The 27,877-nt window shown below is 40.3% G+C and overlaps 1 protein-coding gene across 9 annotated transcripts in view; it reads right to left on the bottom strand.

The window, feature by feature from the left end:
- Window positions 1–466: 466 nt before the first annotated feature.
- Window positions 467–27,877, bottom strand: part of STK4 (serine/threonine kinase 4) — a 114,970-nt gene continuing 87,559 nt past the window's right edge. For all 9 annotated transcript variants that reach the window (XM_065523199.2, XM_065523201.1, XM_065523200.1 and 6 more), the window contains one exon: window positions 467–5,408. In XM_065523199.2, coding sequence (XP_065379271.1) covers window positions 5,250–5,408 — 159 coding nt within the window. In that variant the 3' untranslated portion in view covers window positions 467–5,249. The remainder of the gene's footprint in view (window positions 5,409–27,877) is intronic.

Below are 27,877 nucleotides of genomic sequence, written 5' to 3'. Positions count from 1 at the left end.
GACATCTCACACTAGAGGCTTTATACAGGCGGGTTCTTCTGTCCAGGATGCCTTCTCCCCTTCACTTCCTACTCTTTATTAACCTAGCCATCTCTTCTTCATTTTTAAAGTTTCAAGGTATATTGTCTCCTCTAGAAGAGTTTCCTTGGACATCCCCACAGAACCGTCACTCCCTCTTCTGTGCATCCACAGGCCCTGTAACTTCCTCTACCATGGTATGTTCAATGTTGTGTGTTTTTGTGCTTGGTTAACTCCCCAGATGCTCTGCAAGAACTGTGTCTGGTTCATCTTTATATTCCTGACAATTAGCTCAGTACCCTGACACACAGCAGAAGCCCAACAAAAGTTTACCTACCTCTCTCCCCAGCTTTGGATCTTAGAATAAACACACCACAGAGTCGATGTCACAAAGATTGTTCACAGCACCATTATTCAGGCCATATATGGAAGTTCTCATTAATAAGGGTTTGTGGTCCAAAGAACAGTTTATTTAAAACAAAGGTGATGAGGTATAGGAAGAAGAAAGGAAGGAGAACAATTCTAACATAAAAACACAGGAAGCATTTCAAACTTAAAAAAAAAAAAAAAAAAGGAGTGGGGACAAATGGAGGAAGCTACGTCTCATACTTATACAAATTGCTGACCTCAATTGATTACTTACATCCAAACCTTACAAAATAGCATTTCAAGTCAGCACTTAAGCCAGTGTTATTAGATTTTCTTACAAAAAGTTAAAGCTACAAACTTCACATTTTTAAACTGTACATAGCAACAGCATTTAAGCTTTTTTTTTTTTTTCCAAGTTGGTCCGAGTGCAAGCTGGTAAAAGAGATTTTTTTCCAAACACAAACAAGAACATGTATTCCAAAGACAATGAATATAATACTGATGAAAACATAAACATAGTGCTTAAGAAAAGATGGGGTGAGGTGGAGATGTAGATTGGGCAGGAACAAATTTCTAGTAAATGAGGAGCTGCAATCTTTAGAGGCAATATGGTATGCTAGAAAGGACACTGGAATAAGAATCAGAAGACCTGGATTTGAATCCTGGCTCAGCCATATTCTAGCCACATGACCTTGAGCAATAGACTTTACATCTCCAAGCCTCAATTTTCACATCTGTAAAATGAGGATAATAATACCTATATTTCCCAGCACTATTAAGTTTCTATAGATATAGGGCTATTCAGATTATCTACTTCTTCTTTTTTTTTTTGAGACAGGGCCTCATTCTGTCATGCAGGCTGGAGTGCAGTGGTGAGACCGTGGCTCACTGCAGCCTTGACCTCCCTGGGCTCAGGTGATCCTTCCACCTCAGCCTCCTGACCAGCTGGGACTACAGGTGTGTGCCACCATGCCCAACTAATTTTTTTTTTTTTTTTTTTTGTAGAGATGGGATTTCGCTATGTTGCTCAGGCTGGTATCTATTTCTTCTTGAATGAATTTTGGTACTTTTTATTTTTCAAGGAATTTGTCTATTTTGTTGAAGTTGTTAAATTTATTAGCAAAAAATTATTCATAATATTCTGTTGGCTTTTTAATACCCATAGGATGTATCATGATGTCACTTCTCTCATTCCTGATATTGAAAAGACTTACTGAGTTTTAAATGGTATAAATTTCTGGCATCTGGCAGGTGCTAAATGTTTCCTAGATCGAAATCTATAGTCTCAAGGAGTTAAGGCTACAATTCTCAAGTTGCTTCAGATGACTGGTTCTATTTATCAATACGTCTATCGATCCACTCATCCACTCATCCATGCATCCTCTCACCCTTCCTCTTCCCCATCAAACATTCATCCATCCAATTGGTGGCTAGGGGAAAAGGACAAAAAAGAAAAAAAAAAGGAAATTCAAAATTTCTACTTCAAAATTACTGATGGAGCAATTAAAATATTCTTAAAGAATTCTGAGATTTTTGGCCAGGCACGGTGGTTCACGCCTATAATCCCAGCACTTTGGGAGGCCAAGGCAGGTGGATCACAAGGTCAAGAGTTCACGACCCACCTGGCTAATATGGTGAAACCCCATCTCTACTAAAAATACAAAAAGTAGCCAGGCATGGTGGAGCAGCGCCTGTAGTCCCAGCTACTTGGGAGGCTGAGGCAGGAGAATCGCTTGAACCCGGGAGATGGAGGTTGCAGTGAGCTGAGATGGCGCCACTGCACTCTAGCCTGGGCGACAGAGCAAGACTCCATCTCAAAAAAAAAAGGATTCAGAGATTTTTTTTTTTTTTAAAAGACAGAATCAGGTCATTGTTCTTGAAAGCAGAGAACAAGCGAGGACCTCAAATTTCCCTGGAAGCTCGAGTTGCAAATGCTCAAGCAATGACTGAAGCCCAAGGCTCAATGAAAGCAAGCTGATATATCTTAATTTAGTATTCAACAACAACAACAAAAAACTAGGACTTGCTCCTTTGCCTTTCTGTCACTAGAAAACAAATACACCTTGTCAGGAAATTTCTCTGATCCAAAACAAATTGACTTCTGGCCAAAAGGCTCCATCAAGCTGGTAAGCAATAGACTTTGTTGGATCAGCAAGCTGGGTGCACACATGCCTGAAACAAAACAAACTCCAGATCAAAGTTCATGACCCAAGAATGGTTATGGGGAAACTGAACTTTATTTTATTTGGATCTAGCTTAGGAAGGGAGAAAATGGGCTTTCTCCTCCTGTCTGGCCAAGTGCAAAGTTATTTGTTTAAAAAAGAAAGAGAGGCCAGGAGCGGTGGCTCATGCCTATAATCCCAGCACTGTGGGAGGCCGAGGCGGGTGGATTACCTGAGGTCAGGAGTTCAAGACCAGCCTGACTGACATGGTGAAACCCCATCTCTACTACAAATACAAAAAAAAAATGTAGGCATGGTGACAAATGCTGTAATCCCAGCTACTCAGGAGGCTGAGGCAGGAGAATCACTTGAACCCAGGAGGTGGAGGTTGCAGTGAGCCGAGATCGTGCCATTGTACTCCAGCCTGGGCGACAAGAGCGAAAATCCATCTCAAAAAATAAAAAGAGAAAAGAGAGAGAGAGAGACAGAACTATTAATTCGCACAGCAAATGGTGCAGGGGTATGCATCGTGGATGCTTTGGTTTTTAAGACTTACTTGGCAATCAGACTTAACTAATTCAGCTGTCTTTCCAACCTAAAAATGCCAGTTAGTCTATGCAAGAAAAGGTGGTCACTTTATTTTAAATAGGCTTGTGACTCTCCTTTTTTGTGTAAATATTGATCCTCTATAGTGATGCTATGAGTCCTGATTCTGCCATTTACTAGCTGCATGACCTTGGGAAGGAATCACTCTCTGAACTTATTTCTTCATCTACAAAATGGAGATAAAGTAGTTAAGTCATAGGGTTATTGTGAAGTTTAGAGCCTACCCAGCTCAGTGCCTGATATAATAATATGTGCTCAACAAATGGTAGCTGCCATTTATTATTCCAGCAAGATCCTCAAATTGTCCTCTGTTTTCAGTATCTGCCACATAGCTATTTCAGTGGCCAAACCCTGAAGACTAACAACTGCCTCTTGCATTTTTTAAAAACTTGCTTTAATTGCAAATAACAGAATCTGGCCACAGAAGAGGCACATTCCCTGCCTTTCCATTGATTCCCAGGTTTCAGGAGCAAAAGCAATTATGGAGTCAAATTACAGTATCCTGAGGTGCAAGCCAGTCATGGCTCCCCATCTGAGGGAAAGAGGTAAACTTGCAGGAAGATGGCTCTATGCTGTCTTTTGCAAAGCCCTCTGATTTGCTTCAGGCCCGAAACCTACCTCCATGGGTGCTTGTCTGCTATATCTGGCAGATGTTGCGGAGCTCAAGGACTTGCTGAAACTGAATGATCTGGCTCGTCTAGGCAATCTTTTTATAGCCAGGTCATACCTACTGAAGAGACAAGGCAAGAGCAAGTTTCTGTTAGCAAGGTTCCCTGGAATAATTAACCAAGACTGACACAGGTCTCTTCCCCCAAAGAAGGGGCTGCATGGTTCGGTGGCCTGGGAGTGAGGACCCTGAATTCTAGTCCGAGCTCTTGTGCTAACTTGCTTTGTGATTTTGGCCATTCCCCTCTACACCTCAGTTTTCTAATCATCCGTACAAGAGGGTCAGACCAGATGATCTCTATAGTCCCTTCCAGCTCTGACATTCTGTGTGTTCACTTCAGGTTGAGCCTCCTGGAGAACAAATCTTAGTCTAATATTCATTTATCCTTTCCAGGCTGCTTAGCAGTGAAAGAGAAAAGAAAACAGTCACATATTTGAATATGGGTCACAAAAGCAATCCTCTCTACCCCTGTGTGTAAGGAATGTGGAGCAAAATGCCACGTGTATGATTTTTACATGAACAATGAGAGCTTTGAAAATGCTTTTCCTTTATGGACTGAACACAGCCCCGTGTTTGCTGAGAGTTCCTGGTAGACCTATCCCCTCAGTGGATCATGTCTCCTCTTAAGGCACTGGGCAGTATCTGTGCTGTGACTTTAGGCAGTTGAGAGAGTGGAGATGGATGAAAGGCATTGAAAGAGCAAAGGCCAATTTGCAAAGAGGGTACCAGGCTTCTCCTGGGACTCAAAGAGTAAACACAAACTCTCAAAGCTTTCCCTTGGACATCACCAGCAGTTCCAGAAGCCAGTGATGACCACACAAGGCTGAAACCATGGTAAAAGAACTGTCCCAAACCTAATTTTTAAATGCAGCCCTGCAAAGGGGGAGGTTGGCTCCTGGGATTCAGTGACCCCCTAACAACCTCCCGGTGTCCTCTGCCCTCATGTTCCACAGTACCATAATCTTACAGAAGAGGCAAACTGTTTAAAACTGTACCTGTACAGAGATGCCACCACACTGAGTGGGGAATCTATTTATAATTTATATATATATGCATATTTATATATATTTTAAAAGTCTTCCAGAAAGAACAATTGAAAGCTATTGGGAGAAGAAAAACAAACAGACGATGTAAAACTTTCCCAGCTATCACTCAACTAGGAGTCTCTGTTCCTGGGGTTTGAAACTCTGAGTTAAAAGCGCCAATATAAATCCTTTGAAATAATATACCTGACCAATGTACATACACACATCAAGATGGCACGCTGGCTGTCAAGAGAGCCCTTCCCACTGGCGCACATTCCTGAGTTCACAAAGGTGCTGTGGAGAGACGACAGAGTAGAAGTGCTGGCTAACAGATGTGAGGCAAGCCATCCAGAATTCACCCAAAGCCTGGGTGGAGCTGGGGCCCTCACAGCCTGGCCTTGCTCAAAAGTTTTGTTGCCGTCTCTTCTTAGCCTCAATGGCATCCAGGATGGGCTGCCGCTTGGACTGGTACTTCTGCCGGATCTCTTCAATCTCCTGCTCCATCATGGGGTCCAGGGCCAAGAGCCTCTTCTGAAGGTCCTCCACTGTCCAACTCTTAAGCTAGAAGAGAAGTGGAAAGTATCGTCACGACAAAGCTTACGTCGGTGGCAGAACAGTGGAGAAGCCCAGCCTTCCCAGGCACCCAGAGGGAAGGGAGACAGGAGGAAGACACTGTGGTCAGATCACAGGTTGGGTGGTGGTGGTTGGAAAGTGACAATTCATTCCAAAGAAAGGCATACCTTGAAGCTTGTCTGAGATAATGTATCCCTGGGAGAGTTCTAAGTGCTAACCGCTTTGATTTAATGTGCCTTGACCAAGAACTTAGTGAATAAATACTCTTACCTCCCCTATCTTTTAAATTAATTAAATATAGATTCACTGTTAGGGCATTAACGGTAACTTGCTGTATGTGAAATAATGGTTGCCTCCCCGTTTTTGTTCTGTCCACAAGATGAGCATCTATCTGGACAGCGCCTTTCCCACTTTCAGGATACACCATGGAAGATAGATGCTGACGAGGCGCAGATGCCATCCCCTAACCTTGCCTTCCCACACACCCAATGTCTTGGCACTGCCCTATTATCATCACCAGCATTTACTTGAGGCTACTATATGCCAGGTAACACTCTAAGCCCCTTGGGAATACAGACGCAACCCTTGGACAGGGGTTGGCGGTAAGGGTGGGTAATTGGAAAAACCTCAAACTTCTGAGATTAATTTCTATCATCCAGAGGGTAAAAAGGAGTTGATATATAAATTAATAATAATGGCTGGCATTTAGTGCTTTGTATGCACCAGACACTGAGTGCTTTACATATATGGATTCTTTTAATCCTCACAGCAACCCATGCTACGAGGACATTATTATCCAAATGTTACAGATGAACAGCCCAAGGAGGAGGGTAGCTAAGTAACCTGCCCAATGTCTCCCAACTAGTAAATGGCAGAGTCAAGACTCAAATCTGGCCGGGCATGGTGGCTCAAGCCTGTAATCCCAGCACTTTGGGAGGCCGAGACGAGCGGATCACGAGGTCAGGAGATCGAGACCATCCTGGCTAACACGGTGAAACCCCGTCTCTACTAAAAAAATACAAAAAACTAGCCGGGCGAGGTGGCGAGTGCCTATAGTCCCAGCTACTCGGGAGGCTGAGGCAGGAGAATGGCATAAACCTGGGAAGCGGAGCTTGCAGTGAGCTGAGATCCGGCTACTACACTCCAGCCTGGGTGACAGAGCGAGACTCCGTCTCAATAAAAAAAAAAAAGTAAAGACTCAAATCCAGGCAGCATGGCTCTAGAGCCCATGCTCTTAACTAGTGTTGCAGAAGAGCGGACTAGCAAAGCACAGGCTTTAGAACTAACTCAACCTTTGTTTAAAACGTGGTTCTGCCTATTGCAGGTGCCATGAGACTCTGTCAAGTTACCAATCTCTCCAGGCCTTCCCCATCTACAGAAGTGGGACAGCAGTGCCTCATCACATGTATTATAAGAATTAAAAGAAATCACGGCTGTAAAGTTCTCAGCACAGTACCTGGTAAACTGTGTGTGTAAAGACAGCAATGGGTGTTATAAGCCTCTCTCTTCATAAAAGCCCATGGGTGCACCAGTGTTCAACCTGTGTCTGCAGCTGTGGGGCAAGGGGCTCTGCTGCCATGTGTGTGGAGTGTTCAATGATTCCAAGCCGGGCCAGTCTTGGCTGTCAGGGGTGGGAATGAATGCTGACATTATCCACAGTGGGTGGTGATACTTTATTTTGTGTGCTCACAACCAGTTTAATAGGTACAGTGTTTCAAGAACTCAAAGTGTTACAAGAGGTCTGTTGTGCCCACATTTAGAAAATCATGATCCTTGGCCCCTTCCTAAGGTCTCCACAGGAAAGTAGTATAGGAGCTGGCTGAAGGGCCCTCTGTCTGTCTATCCTTCCTTGAGTGGGTGGAGTGAGAGCAAGTGTGAAGTGCTACAGTGGCCTCCCTAGAAATGGCCTGTCACCACAGGAATTTTCCTTGGCCTGCTTCAGGGAGGGTGTCTGAGAAGTGAGAAAACCCTAATAGTTCAAGACGAAAGGTTCCTTGTAATGTGAGTATGGAAGACTTGAGAGTGTGGGTAAATGCTGGAAAGTTGGGCTGAAAAAAAAATGCATCTTTCCAGCCTGTGGTTTTATACTACCTTAGAGGTTGGTGTTCTTGGCCCAAGGACACCCCGAATAGCAATGCTTGCCTAGTCTTTGGCATTTTCAATTCCTTCTGCAAAGAGAGAATTCCCCAAGCCTACTACTGAATGTAACTGGTAGTTAAGAATGTAATCTTGGGATCACAGGTCCTAAATCTATACTGGCTATGTAACCTTAAACAGTAATTTCACGTCCTGAGCCTCGGTTTCCTCCTTTGGAAAACAGACAATACTAGTTCGTTCCTCCACCCTGGGGCTGTACTAAGACTTACATGAGACAATGGTCTGATGGTCTTAGCTCAGAACTTCATATGGTATGTGTTGGGCAGATAAATATTCCATAAGTGGAAGTTATCACTGTTGTTATTGTTGCTATTCTTATTCATATTATTATTGTATATATGATTGGTCTCTAATTAACCTTCCATAAAGAAGCTGTTTCTGTAACCTGTATTTCAAGCTAGAATCAAACGTGAAAAAGAAAATATTCTACTCTATTCTGTGCTAATGCCTAAGGGCTGGTACATAATACCTGTTAACTTACGTACAGTTGAACAAAATATTTTTCACCCATCTATTTATAAATACTCATTGAACACCTACTATGGGTCAGGTGCTGTTCGAGGCACATAGGTTACTCTACTGAAAACAAACGAACAAACAAAAATCAGAGCCCTTGTGAAGCTTACATTTTAGTGAAGCAAGGAAAATAGCAATAAACACAGTAAATTAGTAAATTATTATCATATTAGAAGGTGCTCTGGAAAAAAAGAAAATAAAAAATAGTGTGAAAGAAGGGGAGCTGGGAATTAGGAGGGTAGACTTGCTTTTCATCTAGCCACTAGGATGAAGAGTAAATTGCAAAATGAAGAAATGTAAGTTAGTGGAGCTGCACTGACTTTGCAACTTGTTCTGCAACTTTGGGCAGGCCCCTTCTCCTCCTTAGACCTTAATTTCCCCATTTTTAAGAAAGGGCTAACTAGATGATCTCAGAAGTCTTTCCAGACTCAATGTTTCTCAGCGTATGACCTATGGATCACCTGTATCAGAATCACTTGCGAAAAATACAGATTCCTGAGCCCCAACCCAAAGCTACTTAATCAGACTCCCTGGGAGGGGAAGCACAGGATTTTACATTTTGAAGAAGCTATTCACACTAGGCATGGTGGCTCATGCCTGAATCCCAGCACTCTCGGAGACTCAGGTGGGAGGACTGCTTGAGCCCAGGAACTCCAGACCAGCCTGGGCAACACAGTGAGATCCCATCTCTATGGGGGAAAAAAAAATTAGCCAGGTGTGGTGGTGCACACTTATAGTCCCAGCTACTTAGGAGGCTGAGATGGGAGGATCGCTTGAGCCCACTCCGAGGCTGCAGTGAGCTATGACTGAGCCACTGCACTCCAGTCTGGGCAACAGAGCAAGACCTTGTCTCAAAAATAAATAAATAACAATAAAAATAAATGAAAATATACAGGTATTTCTTATAAATCCTCAAGTTTGATAAACATGATTCTGTATCTTCCTTATTTTTCTGTTAGTAAAATTCTCAGAAAGTATTGCTGCCTGTCTCTGGTCTAAAGCTTCTCCTAGGTTTCCGATTTCCAGGCAGCTTTGTTGCCCTTGATTCTAATCTGGGGGCGACAAGTACCCTTGCTTTATCTCAGCCACCTTCAGACTAATTTATGGCTGTCCTAAGAACTTTGGGGCTTAAGTTACATCTGACCTATTAGAACACAGCCAGCCAGGCACTGCTGATGACTCAGTCATATCATCCAGATATGGATTTTTCCAAAAAACAAGCTCAGACAATAGTTTCATGGCGCCAAGTGTAGCATTTCACCTCCCTGGTCCTTGGTGGCATAAATATATTTCAAATGGATATCTTGCAGTAAAATAACTGTGGTGCTACAGTTCTGCTACCGCCAGAATCTTGAAGCAGCAAATTCTCAGTCCAGCCAGAAGTCTTTCCAGACTCAATGTTTCTCAGTGTATGACCTATGGATCACCTGTATCAGAATCATTTGCTAAAAATACAGATTCCTGAGCCCCAATCCAAAAACAGCTCAAGCAGCTTGAGCTGTTTTCACTAGGCATGGGAAATATCACCATTCAGTACCTCATCTATCGCACAGGATTTGGATATCCTCTCTATTCTGTGATACCCATACTCCATACTCGCACACCCAGATAAGCTACTACTGGATATTTCAGTCCCTGATTATCTCGTGAAAATCTGTGATATGGTTTGGCTGTGTCCCCACCCAAATCTCATCTTGAATTATAGCTCCCACAATTCCAACATGTTATGGGAGGGACCCAGTGGGAGGTAATTAAACAGCGTGGTCAGGTCTTTCCCATGCTATTCTAATGATAGTAAGTCTGACGAGATCTGATTTTTTTTTTTTTTTTTTTTTTTTTTTTTGAGACGGAGTCTGGCTGGGTCCCCCAGGCAAGTGCAGTGGCAAGATCCTGGCTCACTACAACCTCTGCCTCCTGGGTTCAAGTGATTCTCCTGCCTCAGCCTCCCAAGTAGCTGGGATTACAGGCGCCTGCCACTGCGCCCGGCTAATTTTTATATTTTTAATAGCGACAGGATTTCGCCATGTTGGCCAGGCTGGTCTCAAACTCCTGACCTCAGGTGATCTGCCCACCTCAGCCTCCCAAAGTGCTGGGATTACAGGTGTGAGCCACCACGCTAATAGAATCTGCAGCTTAACACATCCAAAGCAAAACTCTTGAGTCACATCCCTTCCTCATCACCAAATCTTGTCTCCTTACTCCCCAGTCTTCCCCATCTCAGGAATGGTATCACCATCCTTCCATTTGCTCAAAATCATTCCCCATCCTTCCTTTTCCCTCACCCCCGCCTCCTGCCGACATCCAATCCTTTAGCAGTCCTATCAATTTTGTCCCCGAAACATTGGTATAACTCAAACCCAACCACTTTTTTCTACCTCCATCTACCTTGGTCCAGGCTATCATCATCTCATAGCAACAAACATAATTAAAAATACAGAAATGAATCTAATCACATCAGCCTTAAGTTTCTTTCCTATTGCACTGAGAATAAAATCCAACTCATCAGTGGCTATAAGGGCCTCATATGGCTGGCCCCTGCCTCCCCTCCGACTTTATAACCTATTACTCTCTCCTTTGCTCAGGACCCTACAGCTACACTTTATTTTAGATCCTCAAACAGGCCATACTTTTTCTAGCCTCAGTGGCCTACAGAGTTAATGAATCTTCTGCCTGCATGGTTCAGGCCCTGTTCTTCCTTATCCTATAGGTTTTAGTTTAGATGTCAACTCCTCAGAAGATGCAGGCAAGCCTTTTCTGACCATCTTATCTAGAAAGGCTGCCTCCTCTCCACTATTCTCTATCTCAGCCTCTTGTTTTCTTCAAAACAATCATGCACCTTGTAATTATTTTTGTTTATTTTCTTTTACTTGTCTCTCTTAATAGGATATAAGTTTTGTAAGGGATTGACCTTGTCTTGTTTACTATGCTAAATACAATACTGGTTGAAGAAATGAATAAATTATCCTTCATTTCTAGTCAAATAAGAACAAAAGCCACTGAAATGAATGAAGCCAGCTTATACAGGGCATCATCATGTGCAGCAAGGTTCTGGATGGGTGCTGAGAAGAGTCAGTGTAGAATGAGAAGTGAGTTCTGCCTTCAAGGAGCTTTTAAACTTAAAAGTAATTCCCCTCAACATTCTTTTGAAATCAAAGGAAATCTCTGTTCACTTAATGAAAATGTGTTTTGTACTATCTGATAAGAAGCAGGGCTCCAGTCCCGGCTCAGTTATCTCTAAAGGCATGTCCATTTAAACTGTTTATTCAAACAAAAAGAACTTCTGTTATAAGAAATACACTTCGGAAGAATGAGATCATCAAAAGAATAAGAGACAGGATCCCGCTGGACAAGACAAAGTAAAGGCCAACTCTACAGCCACACACTTGCCACTGAAGGTGGGTTTTACTGAAGAGATCAGACCAAGTACAAGGATTTCTGAGTCTCTTTCTGGGAGAGATCACAGTGGAAGAAAAAACTAAAATAAGCCTCTTAATCATGGTTATTTAGAAATTCCTTGCCATAATAAGGCTAAGCAACACATCAGGCTTGGGTAAAGGAAGAGATGGGCTCTGAGCCTGACAGTACTAATGTCTTATGGGCACTCACTCACTCACTATTATCTAACACCTAGACTTCCCTCCCATCACCTTTACCCAGTGTAATGAGGTCTGATGTCTGCCAAAGGATGTCTGAACAAGTAAAAGCAACAACATTTGTGCAGATGAGATTTCTCTTAAAATATGTGATCTTTGGAAATGTGTTGTATCTTAAAGTAGACATATTTTTAGTTTAAAGTTCAGCCTCACTCTGTTAGCAGGATACAAATGCTGTCTTACTGTTGGATTCTACACATAGATACGGAAGAAGTATGTTAATTACTTCACCATTTGCATCTGTTAGGTGCTGAACTCAGCATTTTATCTGCACTATTTTATTTAATCCATCTGTAAGGTAGGTATCATCATTATCCCCCTTTTAGAGATGAGGTTCACTGAGGATAAGAGTGGGAAAAGAATTTAACCGAAGTAATACAAGGAATTAGAAGAGACAACAAGCAATTGGAAGGAACCTGAAGAGTTTCTGGAAATGGGGGTGTGTTGGTGAAAAATGTGGAAGACTGGAAGAATTATGAATTTAGCTGACATTAGATACATCAGATGGCCCTCACATTCAGAAATGCCACTAGTGGTAATGGGTGACTTTAGGCAAGTTACTTGTCCTCTCTGAGATTCCGTTTTCTCATCTGTAAAAATGGGTATGCTGTCTACTGTGCTGCTTTTGTCCACATAGAAATGCCAAGTGCCTACTACACACATGGTGCTGCTGCTAAGGTGCAGTGACTCCAGGTGCTGAATATGATTCAAATCAAAGCAACCAACTTCACTGGCAGCTACACTAGGCCAGGAACACTGCTGGGCAACATGAACATAAAGGGCAATATACCTGTCAGAGAAGCAGCTCAGGTTAGGGGCAAGAGCACTGGTGTTAAGTCAGATGGACCGGGTTCCATACGAGTTCTGCCCTTGGTAGTTGGGTGCCTTTGCATAAATCATCTAATATGTGCCTCAATTTTCTCATTTTTCAATGGAGGACATTATTTATTCTACAAGGGTAGTTGTGAGGTTTGGAGGTATTCATAAAGTATATAACATAATGTCATGCATCCACCAGAAAGAAAGTGGGTGAGTGAGGGCTACCACCTTATATCCTTTTTTGGAAAACGGAGGAAGTATGTACTGTAAATAATAGCTGCCGTTGCTCTAAGATGAGCTCACAACACGGTACAGGACACATACCACATACACAGAGGCAGCTCTAGTGAACTCTATATGAGAAAGTCTAAATCATATTCATCCAGTTTATTTCCTCCGGGCCAGACCACAGGAAAGTCCTGATTCCCAGCATCACTATGAATAATGAAGGCTGATGGGAACTGATTTCTTCTCAAATCACCTTAGCAACTCTGAAATTCTGAATCATACCATTTTTCAAAGTCGGCTGCATAATTGGCCCAGAGACCCACTGAGAAGCTCCAGCTGATATTTCATCACAGAGATAATTCATAGGAATTACACTGACAATTAGCCCATCTTGAATCAGCAGAGTTAAGCTACACTTAACACATGAGAATGTATAGCAGAGCTTCCTCTTCCCTTGTCAACCAATCCCACAGGGAACACAAATGGGTCTGGCCCATATCCAAAGTACAGGGTTTAGGCCTATTTCAAAGTTCTATTCCTCTGCCACTACAAACTCTCACCTCAAAAGTCTATTGTCCCTAAAAGTGATCAAAGAGAGAATTGCCAGAGCTTTTAAGGACAAGCTTCAATTCCATATATATCATATATAAACACTCACAATTCTTCCTCCAGTGTCACAAACAGGATTTCTCAAACAGATTATCCCTTCCGGATGGGCGAGTCAGGCTGATCCTGTCTCAGGTGATGTTTTATTGTGACCAAGAATGAGGAAAGAACACACCTTTGGAATTTAGCAAGATGATAGGGAAGCTTGATAGAAGTTAAAAAGTTGAACGAAGCCACCAACATACCATCCCATACCTCAACACCAGTCACCAGAAAGTCCGGAAAAGTGCAACAACAACAAAAATGTGCAAAAGCAGTCAAAAGGCATCTAGAGCACTAATTTAGTACCGAGGATACTAATTCTTTCTTGATGTGAAAATGTTACTATTTAGGAATGGATTCTAGTTTAGGGAGAGGTGACTCTAATAAGATGAGATTCTCAGGTAATGTAGTAATCTCTCATCAGATGACAGAAAGCCAAGCAGAAAAATCAAAGAAGATGACAATCAAATCATAACTTTTGCGATTAAGTAAGTACCACACCATTCGTTTCAAAAGACCTTGCTCCTTAAATGAGCCTTATGGGAATTTTAGTAAGAGACTTTCTCTGACTCAAATTATGGTCATGGCAAATTATTCTTCCATCAGTCCCCTATAAAGTCTTCCTAATTCTTCTCCAATAAGGAGGGAAAGCAGCAAAACCATGATGAGTTAACAATCACCTCAATCTCATTTTAGGTTTATAATTAATCAACACTTGTAATTCTCATTATCAGAATTCCAAACAAAGAAAACTTGACCACATACATAAAAAATATTTACCAAGAAGACTGGAATGAAATGCAGATCATAAGCCTGGGTGAATCAAAGAAATCTGGCTTCAAGTAGGCATGGTGATGTAATGACAAGACCTCTGACATGGATCTCTTAGAAGACTGGGTTCAAATAACCCAAAGACTTTGTCCACAGAGCCTAGAGAGGAGACTCAGTATATTGTGTGTGCACACATGCATATGTATAAAGAATATGATTTAATAAATGGCAAACACAAAAAACAAGTTTTCTTCTTTAAATAACATTTTATAAAATAAGAAGTACTTGCATACTGTTAGTTTTTTGTGATTACAGTAGTCCCCCTATCCACAAGGGATACATTCCAGTGGATGTCCAAAACCACAGATGTATGTATTTTGGTACTATCTAGCTAGATATCTGTATGTGTGTGTGTGTGTACAGATATATGTGTGTATATATATGTGTATATGTGTGTGTGTGTATATATATATATACACGTACACAATTTTTTTCCTATACATATATACCTATGATAAAGTTTAATTTTTAAATTAGGCACGGTAAGACAAGGAAGCACTTTACAGTTTCTCTTTGGCAAATCCAAATTGCCAGCATCACAACTCTTATGCTTTGGGGCCATTATTAAGTAAAATAAGGGTTATTCATATAAACTAGAGGAAATAGAGAAAGAAGGGCAAACCAACCCCAAAGCTAACAAAAATAAATAACCAAAATCAAAGGTGAACTGAAGGAAACTGAGATGTGAAAAAACATGTAAAAGACCATTGAATCCAGCAATTGGTTTTCTGAAGAAAAAATAAATAAATAATAAGATAGATGGACCACTAGCTAGACTAATAAAGAGAGAAGATCCAAATAAACAAAATCAGAAATGACAAAGAGGACATTACCACTGACCCCACAGAAATACAAAAAACTCCCAGAACCTATTACGAACACCTCTATACACACAAGCTACAAAACGTAGAACCAGGACCAGATGGATACACAGCAGAATTCCATCAGATGTGTAAGGAAGAGTTGGTACCAATCCTACTGAAACTATTCCAAGAAATTGAGGAGGAGGGACTCCTCCCTAATCTATTCTATGAGGCATCCATCTACGTCTATCATCCAGACACCAAAACCTGACAGATACAACAACAACAACAACAGCCAAAAAAAAAAAAAAAAAAAAACCAACCCCTTCAGGCCATTTTTCTCGAGGAACATAGATGCAAAAATCCTCAACAAAATACTAGCAAATCTAATTCAGCAGCACATAAAAAGGTTAATCCACCACCATCAAGTGGTGGATGCAAGATTGGTTCAACATACACAAATCAATAAATGTGATTCATCACACAAACAGAACTAAAAACAAAAACCATGATTATCTCAGATGCAGAAAAGGCTTCTGATGCAATTCAACATCCCTTCATGTTAAAAAAAAAAAACCCTCAACAAACTAGTAACTGAAGAAACATACTTCAAAATAGTAAGACCCATTTACTAAAAACCCACAGCCAACATCATACTAAATGGGCAAAAGTTGGAAGCATTCCCTCTGAAAACCAGAACAAGTCAAGGATGCCCTTTCTCACCACTCCTATTCAACAAAGTACTGGAAGTCCTCCCAGAGCAATGAGACAAGAGAAAGAAATAAAAGACATCCAAACAGGAAGAAAGGAAGTCAAACTATCTGTTTGCAGAAAATACAATTCTATACATAGAAAACCCTACAGACTCTGCCCAAAAGCTCCTTGATCTGATAAACCACTTCAGCAAAGTTTCAGTACATAAAATCAATGTACAAAAATATAGTAAGTAGCATTCTTATACACCAACATCCAAACTGAGAACCAAATCAATAATGCAATCCCATTCACTATAGCCAAAAAAATAAATAAAATAAAATACCATGGAAATGAAAGATATGTGAATAGAATACAGCTAACCAGGGAAGTGAAAGATCTCTACTTAAAGAATTATAAAACAGTGCTCAAAGAAATCAAAGATGATGCCAACAAATGAAAAAACATTCCATGCTCATGGAATGGATGGGAAGAATCATTGTTAACATGGCTATACTGCCCAAAGCAATTTACAGATTCAATGCTATTCCTATCAAATTACTAATGACATTCTTCACAGAAATAGAAAAAACAGTTTAAAAATTCATAAGGAATTTTTTAAAAGCCCAAAAAACCAAGGTAATCCTAAGCAAAAAGAACAAAGCTGCAGGTTTGAAGTTGGCTTAACCCAATTCAAACTATGCTACAAGGCTACAGTAACCAAACCAGCACGGCACTGGTACGAGAACAGACAAACAGATTAATGGGACAGAACAGAGAGCCTAGAAATAAGGCTGCATACCTACAACCAACTGATCATTGACAAAGCTGACAAAGCAATGGGGAAAGGACTCCCTATTCAATAAATGGTCCTGGGATAACTGGCTAGTCACATGCAGAAGACTAAAACTGGACCCCTTCCTTATACCATATACAAAAATCAAGTCAAGATAAATTAAAGACTTAAATGTAAAATCTAAAACTATAAAAACCATGGAAGATAACCTAGGAAATACCACTCTGGACACAGGACCTGGCAAAGATTTCATGATTAAGACACCAAAAGCAACTGCAACAAAATCAAAAATCAACAAATGAGACCAAATTAAACTAAAGAGCTTCTGCACAGCAAGAGAATCTATCAAAGGAGCAAAAAGACAACTTACAGAATGGGAGAAAATATTTGCAAACTATGCATCCAACAGAGATCTAATATCCAGAATCTATAAGGAACTTAAATGAATTTACAAGCAAAAAACAAACCTTCCTGTTAAAAAGTGGGCAGAGGACATAAACAGACACTTTCCAAAAGAATGTAGCCAACAAACATATTAAAAAGTGCTCAACATCATTAAATATTAGAGAAATGCAAATCAAAACCACAATGAGCCCAGGTGCAGTGACTCACACCTGTAATCACAACACTTTGGGAGGCTGAGGTGGGCAGATCACTTGAGCCTACGAGTTTGAGACCAACCTGGGAAACATGGTGAAACCCCATCTCTACAAAAAAATACAAACACAATTAGCCCGGTGTAGTGGCATATTCCTGTAGTCCCAGCTACTCAGGAGGCTGAGGTGGGTGGATCAATTGAGCTCGAGAGGTCGAGGCTGCAGTGAGCCATGATCACACCACTGCACTCTAGCCTGAGTGACAGAGGCAAGACTCTGTGTCCCGCGCCCCCACCAAAAAAAAAAAACAAAAAAACCCACAGTGAGATTATCGTCTCACATCAGTCAGAATATTTTGCTATTACTAAAAAGTCAAAATATAACAGATGCTGGTGAGCTTGTGGAGAAAAGGGAATGCTTACACATTACTGGTGAGAATGCAAATTAGTTCAGCTATTGCAGAAAGCAGTGTGGTGATTCCTCAAAGAACTTAAAACAGAATTATCATTTGGCCCAGCAATCCCATTACTGGGTATATGCCTAAAGGAATATAAATTATTCTACCATGAAGGCACATGCACAATTATGTTCATCATAGCACTATTCACAATAGCAAAGACATGGAATTAACCTAAATGCTCATCAACGGTAGACTGGATAAAGAAAATACGGTCCGTATACAACATGGAATGCTATGAAGCCATAAAAAAGAACAAGATCATGTCCTCTGCAGCAACATGGATGGAGCTGGAGGCCATTATCTTACTACACAGGAACAGAAAAACAAATACTGAGGCCAGGCACAGTGGCTCACGCCTGTAATCCCAGCACTTTGGGAGGTCAAGGTGGGAGCATTGTTTGAGGTCAGGAATTCGAGACCAGGCCAACACGGTGAAACCCTGTTTCTACTAAAATTACAAAAATTAGCTGGGTGTGGTGGCACATGCCTGTAATCCCAGCTACTTAGGAGGCTGAGGCAGGAGAATTGCTTGAATTCAAGAGATAGGGGTTGCAGTGAGCCGAGATCACACCACTGCACTCCAGCGTGGGCGACAGAGCAAGGTTCCATCTCAAAAAAAGAAAAAGAAAAAAAAAATACTGCATGTTCTCCCTTATCTATACAACAAACACATATGAGGACATACAGGGGAACAACAGACACTGAGGATTACTGGAGGGTAGAGAGTGGGAGAAGGGAAAAGATCAACAAATCACCTATTGGGTACTATGCTAATTACTTGGGGATGAAATAATCTGTACATCAAACCTCAGAGACATGCAGTTTACCTATGTAAAAAACTGCACGTGTACCCCTGAACCTAAAATAAAAGTAAAAAAAAAAAAATTTCCATACTAAAAATAAAATAAGGTTACTTAAACACAAGCACCGTAATACCAATACCACAACAGTCTTTATGATAACCAAGATGTCTACTAAGTGACTAATGGGTGCAACAGAGTGGATATGCTGAACAGAGCAATGATTCATGTCCCAGGCAGAATGGAGCAGGATGGCACAAGGTTTCATCACACTACTCAGGATGACGCATGATTTAAAACTCATGAACTGTTTATTTCTGGAATTTTCTATTTCATATTTGGTGGTTGTGGGTAACTGAAGCCATGGAAAGCAAAACCACAGTTAAGGTTTGGGAGCTACTGTAATTAAAAACCATTCTTAAATTTACAGGACAAAATTCTTAAAGTAGTATTTTGCATGCTTAGAATTTATTCCAACACTATTCTGGCATGAGCTTTTACAACTTACTCTGGAATTCACAAGGTACCTGTTTTGTTTTGTTTTTGTTCTGTGAGTTTTATAATAGCCTTTGGCCAAAGGTAATCTAGTTTTGACCAAACACAGATTTTTTTTTCCCTGCCATCTTGACCTTGACTCTCCATAGCAAGAACCCATCAGAAACTTTCCTATCCTCCAAGGTTTACTTGCTGATATCTAGCATTACATCTAGTGTGTCAGAACCAATGTGGGATAGAGGAGTATGGGTGAGTAAGAGTGAGTATGGGACAAAAAAAGTATATGGCATGCTCCCTTCACACTAGTTGTGGAGAGAAAAGAGGTAGGGAAGTCATGAAAACAAGCTAGAGTCTGGGGTATAATGCTAATGATCACTAACATTAATTAGAGATACTTTTAATTGAGCTCTATGTGCTGGGCATTGTGCTCAGCACCTTACATGCATTATCTCAAGTAATCCTCACAACAGTCCAAGAAATAAGTACTCTTACCCCCCATTTTACAGAGGCAGACACTGGAGGCTTAGAGAGATATAGGCATTTGCTTCTGGTCCCAGAGGTTGTAAGTGGTTGAATTAGGATAGGAACCTTAGTGTGTCTGGCCAACTGCATGTCAGGGCAACATGTGCTATAGGAATTGACAGATGGAAGAATCCCCGTGGTCAGAGTCTATGGGGAAAAAAACCTTTATCTCGTCATACATTAATAGTGCAGAGAAGAGGGGATCATTTTAATTCAGGTAAAGGTCTGAATTTTAACTTTTAAAAATGAAATGCAAGTTTGGTTATATCAAGTAACACATCTGAGATACAGAGAACTAATAAAATTAGGTTAAATAAACAAAAAGGCTTATGAGCTAATTTGTCAGTAATACTAACAACAACTCCCAATTCCTTCAGGTGCCATGCTTTTTTACACCTCCAAGCTTCTGCTGGATCTAATTCTGTCTTCTGCTTAGGGGGCTGCTGCCCATTCAACCTTCCAGCTCAGCACAAGCTCCAACTCCTCTCTCAATCCTGTATCTTTTTCTTTTACTGAAGTAGGACCTATCTGAGAGTAAAGACTATATCTAATATATTTTCAGAGAGCAGGCCAGCAAAAAATAATTCTTAATAAGTATTTAATAAAGAAATATATCCTTAATCTTTAAGCCTTTATTCGAAAATGATACTGACTTTTTACTGGGTTCTCTCAAGCACCAATAAGACACTAGGCTTTTCAGCATTGAAAGTATGTAATCAATACACAAGCCTAAGAGGATAATTTAAGTTCATTAAATAAAAGTTATATCAATTACTCAAAATTGACCCATGCATACCAAAATCAAAATGAGCAACTAATTCAGTATCCTAATTGCAATAAAGTTACAAGGAAAAAATGAAAAAAAAAAAATCACTCCAGTCCTGGTTGCTTATGATTGCTCTTTAAGAAAAATTCTATTTTAAGAGTACATTATATTTCCCCTTGTCTGCAGTTGTTACCCACAGTTAACCAAGGTCTGAAAATATTAAATGGAAACTTCCAGAAATAATCAATTCCTAAGTTTTAACTGTGTGCCATTCTGAGAGGCATGATGAAATCCTGCACTGTCCTGCTCTATCCCGCCTGGGACGTGAATCATCCCTTTGTCCAGCATAACCATGCTATACACACTACTCACCCCTCAGTCACTCAGTAGTCACCCTGGTTATCAAATGGACTGTTGCAGAATTCGTATCACAGTACTTGCATTCAAGGAAACCTCTATTTCACTTAATAATAGACCCAAAATGAAAGAGTAGTGATGCTGGCAATTCACGTATGCTGAAGAGAAACCATGATGTGCTTCCTTTAAGTGAAAAGATGAACATTGTTGGCTAACAACAAAAAATCATACACTAAGGCTGCTAAGATTACAGTAAGAATGAATCTTCTACCCATGATACTGTGAAGAAGGAAAAAGAAATACATGCTAGTTTTGCTGTCATACCTCAAGGAGCAAAAGTTTCAACCACAGCTGTGTGATAAGCACTTGGTTAAGATAGAAAAGGCATTAAATTTGTGGGTGAAGAGAAACATGTTCTGACTGACAGCAATGGAGTTCAGTACTATCTATGGTTTCAGGTGTCCAGTGGGGGTCCTGGAACATATTCCCCCATTGACAAGGGGGACACTGTAGTTTTAAATTGGTGTATAAATTTCACACTTAAGGAAGCCAATCTGTGAGAGAAACACTTTCAAGAAGTTAGTAAGCACCCATTACACCTCCTAGAATAATTGTAAATGTCTACAGAAGGTAGAGTACAAGAATGCAAGGCTCTTGATGTTTGAAAGCACTAAAGGGAGGCATCAAAAGTAACCTTATTCTTGTAGGAATATTAATCTTTCAGAAGGTATGAAAACCTAAAACACCAACTGCACTGAGCTGCTGTTTTAACGCAGCTTAATAATTCAGGAAAAGAGCTAGCTAATCACATAAGAAATCCTGCGAGCTATGCCTCTGTATGCTTTCTTGGGCTGGAAATTTCCAAGACAGCAAAAAAGGCCAAGCTTCTTCTCTCTCTTCCTGCCAAATAAAAAAAGCCCAAAGAATCCCAAGCAAAATTTGAAAGCTAAAATGCAAATTGATCTCACTTTATTTAATAGATGCAGTCTTAAAACGCATCTTCAGACTAAATAGGATCCAATTTTAAACACATAAAAGAAAAAAATGCTTACAGAAAACTTGTCAAGAATACAAATAGAAATTCCCTAAGTAAGCTACTTTGCAGGTCGAATTTTTAAAATTGGGGCTTTCTTAAAGTGGAAAAGATTGCAAGTACACAGCACTCAGTTTCTGGAAAGTATATAACATTCTGTAAGCCTTACTGCTAGGTACTCCCATGTAATGAAGGGTGAGAGATTCACAACCTAAATACCCAAAAAAGAAAGATCCTCTCAAACAATCCTTTGAAAGAAAAAAAAAAAATCCGCAACAAAAGCAGACAAGAATTCTGCAAAGCATGTCAGAATCTTTTTATAATGGCCATAAAGTCTTAGGACCTGAACTCTCTACAGTGTCAAAAACATAAATTAGGTCTAGATAGGGGTAGGGGTGTGTGTGCGTGTGTGTGTGTGTGTGTGTGTGTGTGTGTGTGTAAGACCTTCAAACTGCTAAATAGGAATTTTTATCATTTGCTCATTTTTCTGGTTAAAGACTCTAAAAAAGATGGGTTTAATCCTTATTCTGTAAAAGCATTAGTTTATATATAGCTTAAATATTTTAGGATAGTCCTTTATTCTTTTCGGCAACTGTTTAATTCATATAATCAAATGTGAATTAATTTATGCCATGGTAATACTTCTCAAATGTGTATAAATTCCTACACCAGAAAAAATTTTGTAAAGACCATGTGTCCTAGTTTTTCATTTTGAAAGGTTTAAACACCATATTCCTAGCAGTAAGCTCGTCTAGACTCAGAGTTAAAAACACTTAGCTTCTCTGGTATAAAACTCTTCTTTAAAATGTGCTTCCTAAATGTTTACTATAATGAGCAAACATCTTAAAGAAAGAAAGTGCTTCCAATCTGAGGTCTGACTTACAACTTGGAATCTATGATTCCAATGATTGGGAGAGGGGAGAATAGTGACAATATCATGATTAGTATATAACATACAGGTCCCATGGGAAGGTATAGTTCTATTTGTCTATAAACATATCTTTGTTACTTAAAACTATGCAAGTTCTAATTTTCATAAACTCTTTTCCCCTCATGAAGGGTCTGACTGTTAATAGTACAAGCATATAGTTATTACTGCTCTCGACTTGACAGTACTTATTTTTAAAAGAATAGGGAGAGTGTGTTACCTCTAAGATCCAAGTGCACCCTTCTAGATGCACTCTGTGATAAGCATTTCTCTGAAGAACGTGTGCTGTGAAGTTTTCTCAGTAGAGCACTGGGAGGAAGAGGCTGTCCTGAGTATCCAGCATGACAGCTGGCAATGTGGCTGTGAGGACCATCAACACTGTGGCCCAGCTACAGCCTAGAACATAGTCTTTCTGTGACCTTGTAGGCTCAGCCTACCCTAACGTTTTGGGAGTTCAGCTGACACGGACACCAAAGCCTCCACATGGCTCTTGTGTTCTAAGTGGGCCCAGACCCCACTACCCACTGGATGGCCAGTAACCCACTGGATGGCCTGCTCTCTGCCGGCACTCCAGAGGGTAAACGAGGGCTTGCCCAGAGACTTTGGATCAGCTCCAGTCTTGTCAAACCAGCGAACTCCTCTGTGATTCCATGGGCTGAATCACATCTTCTCCAATGAGGTCTGAAGCCCTGGCAGTTTGTCCTTCCTTGGATATATGCCCTCAGCCTTAGGGAACCCTACAGAGTTTCTTCATATCTGATAGTTACTCTTTTATCATAGGTAATACTTATTATATTAAACTTCCCCTCTTTAACCTACTGTGTGGTTTCTATCTCCTCTCTGAACCCAGACTGCTACAGGGAGGAAAGGGTGCAAGTGAACACACATGAGTTCATGTTTGCCCACTAATGGAAAAACTTCCAAAACGATAAAACCTAAATAAATATTTATATTTGAGAAATGCCAAGATACTTTCCAATCCAGAAAAGTCTGGATGATATTTACAGTCCAAGTGCAGAATTAAAACTCTCATTTTCTCCCACTGAAAATAAATTAGTGGTGAACAGATAAATTCTGGTAATATCCATATAATGGAAACTACTCAGCAATAAAAAGGAACAAACTCCAGACATATGCAATAAATGAACAAATCTCAAAACAGTATGCTAAGTGAATGAGGCCAAACACAAAAGTCTATATACTGCACAATTCCATGCATCTGACATCCTAGAAAAGACAAAACTTTAGGGACAAACCACAGGGCATAAGGGAACTTGATAGGATATTAGAAATGTTCTATAGCTTGATTATGGTGGTATTTATACAACTGTATATTTCTATTAAAACTTATCCAACTGTACACTTAAAAGGAGCATGTTTTATAGCATATAAATTAAACCTCAACAAACCTGACTTTACAAAAAATATTACATATCAAAAATTGTGGAAGGTAGTTGAAATAATATTTAAAGGAAATTTTACAGCCTTAAATGTATGTTCGAAAAGAAAGATAATTGGGCCGGGCGCGGTGGCTCACACCTGTAATCCCAGGACTTTAGGAGGTCGAGGCAGGCAGATCATGAGGTCAGGAGTTTCAGACCAGCCTGGCCAACGTGGTGAAACCCCACCTCTACTAAAAATACAAAAATTAGCCAGGCATGGTGGTGCGCACCTCTAGTCCCAGCTACTCGGGAGGCTGAGACAGGAGAATCGCTTGAACCTGGGAGGCGGAGGTTGCGGCCAGTGAGCCAAGATCACGCCACTGCACTCCAGCCTGGGCAACAGTGCAAGACTCCGTCTTAGGGAAAAGGAAAAGAAAGAAAAAGAAAAGAAAGATAATTAAAAATTAGTAAGCTGAATTGTCCAAGTAAAGAAAAGAAAAATAAACCCATAGAAAGCAGAAAGAAGAAAAAGATGTAAGAACATAAATTAATGAATGCAAAAGTTAACGTGCAGTAGCAAGGATCAACAAAACCAAAAGTTGGTTTGGGCTTAAAAAAAATTACACTTTGATAAGACTGATACCCAACCCCCCCCAAAAAAGAAGAAACAAATAACAGGAATGAAAAAGCAAGCTATAAATACAGATACTGTAAATTTTAAAATCTAAAACTTGATGCCAATAAATTTTAAAATGTACATGAAATTAAGATGTCTTGGGAAGTGGCAGAGATCTGCATTAATCTGGAGTGAAACCAAACAAAACTGACCACTAAGAAATCTAGATCACAAGAACAAAGTAGAATGAGCTAGACTGTTAAAAACACATACTCAAATGACAGAGCCACAGAGGATAAAACCATCTCTGAAAATAGAGACAACCATGATATTTTTGAATATAGGTGTTTTCCCTAAAGGCAGGAAAATAAGAAAAAAAAGTTAACGCCCAACCTCCAGTTCTGACAACACGGCAGAATACCGAGGTCACTCCTGAAACCTCCCCATGTAAGAGAAGCAGGGATATCCAGGGGCCAGAGAAATTGTGTGCATGCCCATTCCCACCCCTTCTTTTGATGCTGATATTGCTATTCTTGGTAAATCAGGTGAAAATGAATACCAAGGGTAGTCCTATGGAGAGGAGAAATCACAAGGATATGTGGGACAGGTTAAGCTTTGCCTGTATTGCCTTGATGAGAGGGCAGGATTCAAGGGACCTTGTTGTACAGTGATTACAGGAATAGTAACAATAGCAATAATAAAAGCCAGAATTTTTTAAGCATTAACTGTTCATTATTAGCAGCCATACATTAAGTATTTTACATCTATTAATCTCATTTGCTCTTCATTAAATCTTACAGCTGTAATTATTAACCCGGTGCTACAGATGGGGAATTTGAGGTTTGAAGAATTATATAATCCATTGAGGTTAACACAGCCCACAAGTGGTTGAAATCAAAATTGAATCAGGTTCTGTCTGACTCTGGAGTCTGTACTTTTTCCTTTTTAAAAAAAAAAAAAAAAAAAAAAAGATAGGGTCTCCCTCTGTCACCCAGGCTAGAGTGCAGTGGTGCAATCATAGCTTACTGCAGCCTCAAACTCCTGGGCTCAAGTGACCCTCCTGCCTCAGCCTCTTGAGTAGCTAGGACTACAGGTAGGCACCACCATGCCTGGCTAATTTTTTAATTTTTTGTAGAGACAGGGTCTAGCTATGTTGCTCAGGCTGGTCTCGAACTCCTGGGCTCAAGGGATCTTCCCGCTTTGGCCTCTCAAAGTCCTTGGATTACAGGTGTGAACCCCACGCCTGGCCAGGAGTCTGCACTTCTAATGACATGTCACCCAACATCTACTATTATTGGCTAAGTGCTTTCACACTCATTCTCTCAGCTAAACAGAGAGAGAATGAAGCACAGACAGCAGTAAAGCCTATATGCTGGGCAGTGTTAGCATACAGAGAAGCCATGATTTAGTGACTTGCCTTTGTAACAATGAGCTGGCAAATTTTCCTCAACCCAAGCTACCACAGTACTAAGTAGTTAGGGGAAAGAGATGGTGGCTTTCTCTATATGCAAAATGGAAAATCCAGATAATCCCAACTAACTTTTGCTAAAGTTCCTGTGAGAAGTAATCAAAATTTCATGGATACAAGTTCCCTGCAGACAAATTTTGGCCGAAAAACAAAGTAAAACAAAACAAAACAAAACAAAAAACCCTACTATCTTTACACAGAGCTCTGAGCAATGATGTGAACTACTTCCAACTTGTGGAATTCCCTCTTCTCAGAAATGACTGGAGGTAGTCAAGCAAATGTGAAATGATGCCTCTTGTTGGAAATATAGCAAGAGCTGGAAAATATGTCCTTTAAGACCCTTTTCAATCCTGAAAGTTTATCATTCTCTGATACAGTGTTGGAACAGCTGATTGAGAGAGACAATGGCTTCTAGGAATTTAAGACATGCCCATTTGTCACCTGTGCTTACAGTGAAGCCACATAGAAGTAACTTTGGAACAGCCCTTCCTAGGGGTTATGGTGCTATGATACTTATTGCAGTTCTTAGGATCCATTTCTGAGCCAGTCTGGATTCATTTCTTTTTCTCTCCATGTAGTTGAGATTAGAATCATCCTGTAGTTTAATATCAGAGAATAAATGGCCACGAGAATGAACGTTAAAGAAGAAGCCTGCCAAGCAGCCATGGATCAAGCAGTCTCCGAACCAAACAAAGGAAATGAAAAACGGTCTCAGGCTCACACAGGCTGATACTGTTTTAAGCAGCCTCTTGGGGTCACAAACCACAGGCATTTAAGTCCTGCTCTCAAAGCCATTTCAATACCTGAGTTAAAAACCAAGCTCAAATCCGCTAGCACAATCCACCAGCAGAACCAGGCTACTGTGGTTCTGAGACAAAGATGACATTCATTTGCCATGTGGTTTCTCAGAAAGCGTATCTACACAGCAGGTTTCCCTGGCAATTTTGGATACATATGTCTTTTTCAGACTGCTGTTCTTGGCTAGTTTTCTGAAAGAAAGGAGCACAAAATCTCATTATATTCCAAAGCACAAATAAATTCAGTCTCAACATACTTTAAACCAAGCTTTACAGGAAAAATAAGAAGTTGAAACAAAAATAGTGTACCCTGTCAAGAACAATCTAGGATAGTCTTCTCACCAGAAACTGCTCTGCATGACTACTTCAGTAAAAGGCCATTAACAGGCAGTGGTGTTGACCTTGGCTAGCTCCTGGGCATTCACACGGCACTGCCGGGTCAGAAACCTAAACACCAATCATAGTCTCCATTCATCTTTCTTCTAGCACAGAAGAAAACAAACTCATCAGAAAAAGGTTAAAAAGCAGAGCATGGAGACTGTCCAGAAAGGGTGGTGGCAAGAGTCTGAGAGCGCAGGTGCTGATGGTTAAAACCCCAGCTTAATTCATACACTCAACAGGCAAAAAAACGTAACAACAAAAACAAAAAGACTCAATCCCCAAACCTCCTGTTGACAAGGAAAAAGCCTGGCTTAATACATTAGAATGACCTGAAAACAACCCAAATCCAACCAAAAAAGCACCAAATGTTAAATGCCAAGTAAAAAGAGAATGATTAAATCAACCAAAAGAATATAATGTGATAGGCTATTATGTAACCCTTAAAAATGATTTCACAAGTGTTTTTAATGATATGAGAAAATGTTTAAGGTATGTTAAGTGAAATCAAGATTTATTATGCATGTAGAATGATTTCAGTTGTGTAAAATAGTATTAAGTATAAAACTGGAAGGAAATGTTAAAATGTAATCATTATTGCTGGCGGAGTGAAGAGTTGTAAGACACATTTTCTTCTTTTTTTTTTTTTTTTTTTTTTTTGAGACGGAGTCTTGCTCTGTCACCCAGGCTGGAGTGCAGTGGCCGGATCTCAGCT

Source organism: Macaca fascicularis, chromosome 10 (genome assembly GCF_037993035.2).
Source record: "Macaca fascicularis isolate 582-1 chromosome 10, T2T-MFA8v1.1".
In the NCBI taxonomy this organism is placed as follows: Eukaryota; Metazoa; Chordata; class Mammalia; order Primates; family Cercopithecidae; genus Macaca; species Macaca fascicularis.
This window is presented reverse-complemented; position numbering and strand designations above follow the sequence as displayed.